The sequence below is a fragment of the Colobus angolensis genome, unplaced genomic scaffold (assembly GCF_000951035.1).
Source record: "Colobus angolensis palliatus isolate OR3802 unplaced genomic scaffold, Cang.pa_1.0 Scaffold237, whole genome shotgun sequence".
NCBI lineage: Eukaryota > Metazoa > Chordata > Mammalia > Primates > Cercopithecidae > Colobus > Colobus angolensis.
Window position 1 is genome coordinate 319,670 of NW_012115566.1, and position 1,424 is coordinate 321,093.

At 62.4% G+C, this 1,424-nt stretch overlaps 1 protein-coding gene across 2 annotated transcripts in view; it reads right to left on the reverse strand.

The window, feature by feature from the left end:
• The window catches only part of LOC105513823 (mamu class I histocompatibility antigen, alpha chain F-like), a 3,063-nt gene extending 1,646 nt beyond the window's left edge, over positions 1-1,417 (reverse strand). For both annotated transcript variants that reach the window (XM_011944852.1, XM_011944851.1), the window contains exons 1-2: positions 1,034-1,417; positions 512-787 (exon numbers count right to left, since the gene is read on the reverse strand). In XM_011944852.1, coding sequence (XP_011800242.1) covers positions 512-787; positions 1,034-1,172 — 415 coding nt within the window. In that variant the 5' untranslated portion in view covers positions 1,173-1,417. The remainder of the gene's footprint in view (positions 1-511; positions 788-1,033) is intronic.
• Positions 1,418-1,424: the final 7 nt, after the last annotated feature.

A 1,424-nucleotide genomic window follows, 5' to 3' on the forward strand; every position in this document is an offset into this window, starting at 1 on the left:
ACAGGACACCTGGGGTGAGGAAGGGAGCACAGAACCCAGACACCAGCCTGGACACAGGCACCTGGGAAAATCTCCTATTCCTTGGAAAGTTCGAGTCTCTGAGGGGGGAGCAGGGACTTCTGGCCCTGACCTAAGTGGAGGCCAAGGGACTCAGAAGAGCTGGAATCAGAGCCCCAAACACATTCAGTGTGAGGCAGAGAACAAAGCTTGAGAGGAAAAGTCACGGGTCCCAAGGCTGTTGGAGGGCTCAAAGGGGATCGCGGATCAGTATTCCAGGGACTGTCTTCCCTCCATTCCCTCAGAGACTTTCTCCCTTAATTGTCCCAGAGAGCAGGGTGGACTCGCACAGTCACTCTCTGGTACAGGATCTGGAAAGCCAGAAAGATTCTTCCCACTCAGGACCAGAGAGAGGGCGCTATTCTAGCATTAGTCCCACTTTCCTCCCCACCTTGTGCGAGGCCATCCCAAGAGATCTACAGGAGATGGGGAAGGCGCCCATGGCCCCTGGTACCTGCGCGCTGTAGCGTCTCCTTCCCGTTCTCCAGGTATCTGCGGAGCAACTCCAGGCACTCGCCCTCCAGGTAGGTCCTGAACTCCTCTGCATATTCCTCTGCCTCATAGAAGCGCTGGGTGATCCTAGCTGCCGTGTCCGCGGCGGTCCAGGAGCGCAGGTCCTCGTTCAGGGAGATGTAATCCTTGCCGTCGTAGGCGTGCTGGTGATACCCGCGGAGGAGGCGTCCGTCGGGCCCCATGTCGCAGCCATTCATTCCCTGGAGGGTGTGAGACCCTGGCCCGGTCCCTGCAGTCAGCCCCGTCCAGCTAGCCGCGCCCTCTCTCCGCCCAACCCGCCGAGATTTTGGCCTAAACTGAAAATGAAACCCGGTAAAGGCGCCTGGGACTCTCCTGGGTGGAGGGTCTGGGCGGGTCCCGCAGCCTCAGGGTGGATTTCGGACCCGGAGACTCTGGGGGACCCGGACGGTCCGTGGCTCATGGGGAGTGGTCGTGACCTGCGCCCCCGGTCGGAGTCACTCACCGGCCTCGCTCTGGTTGTAGCGGAGGAGCAGGTTGCTCAGGGCCACTCGGTCAGTCTGTGCGTTGGCCTTGGCGTACCCTGTGGTCCGCTCCCAATACTGCGGTCCCTCTTGCTCCACCCACGGCGCCCGCGGCTCCATCCTCGGAATCGCGGCGTCGCTGTCGAACCGCAGGAACTGCGTGTCGTCCACGTACTCCACCGCGATGTACCTGTACCGAGGCTCCCTGCGGCCGGGCCGCGACACAGCGGTGCTAAAATATCGCAAGGAGTGGGAGCCTGGGGGCGAGGAGGGGCTGAGATCCGCCCGATCTTCTCCCGGGCGCAACTCCCCAGGTCCTGCGCCCCAGCGGTACCGGCCCCTCGCTGCTCCCCGCAGAGACCCTTTCCCTCC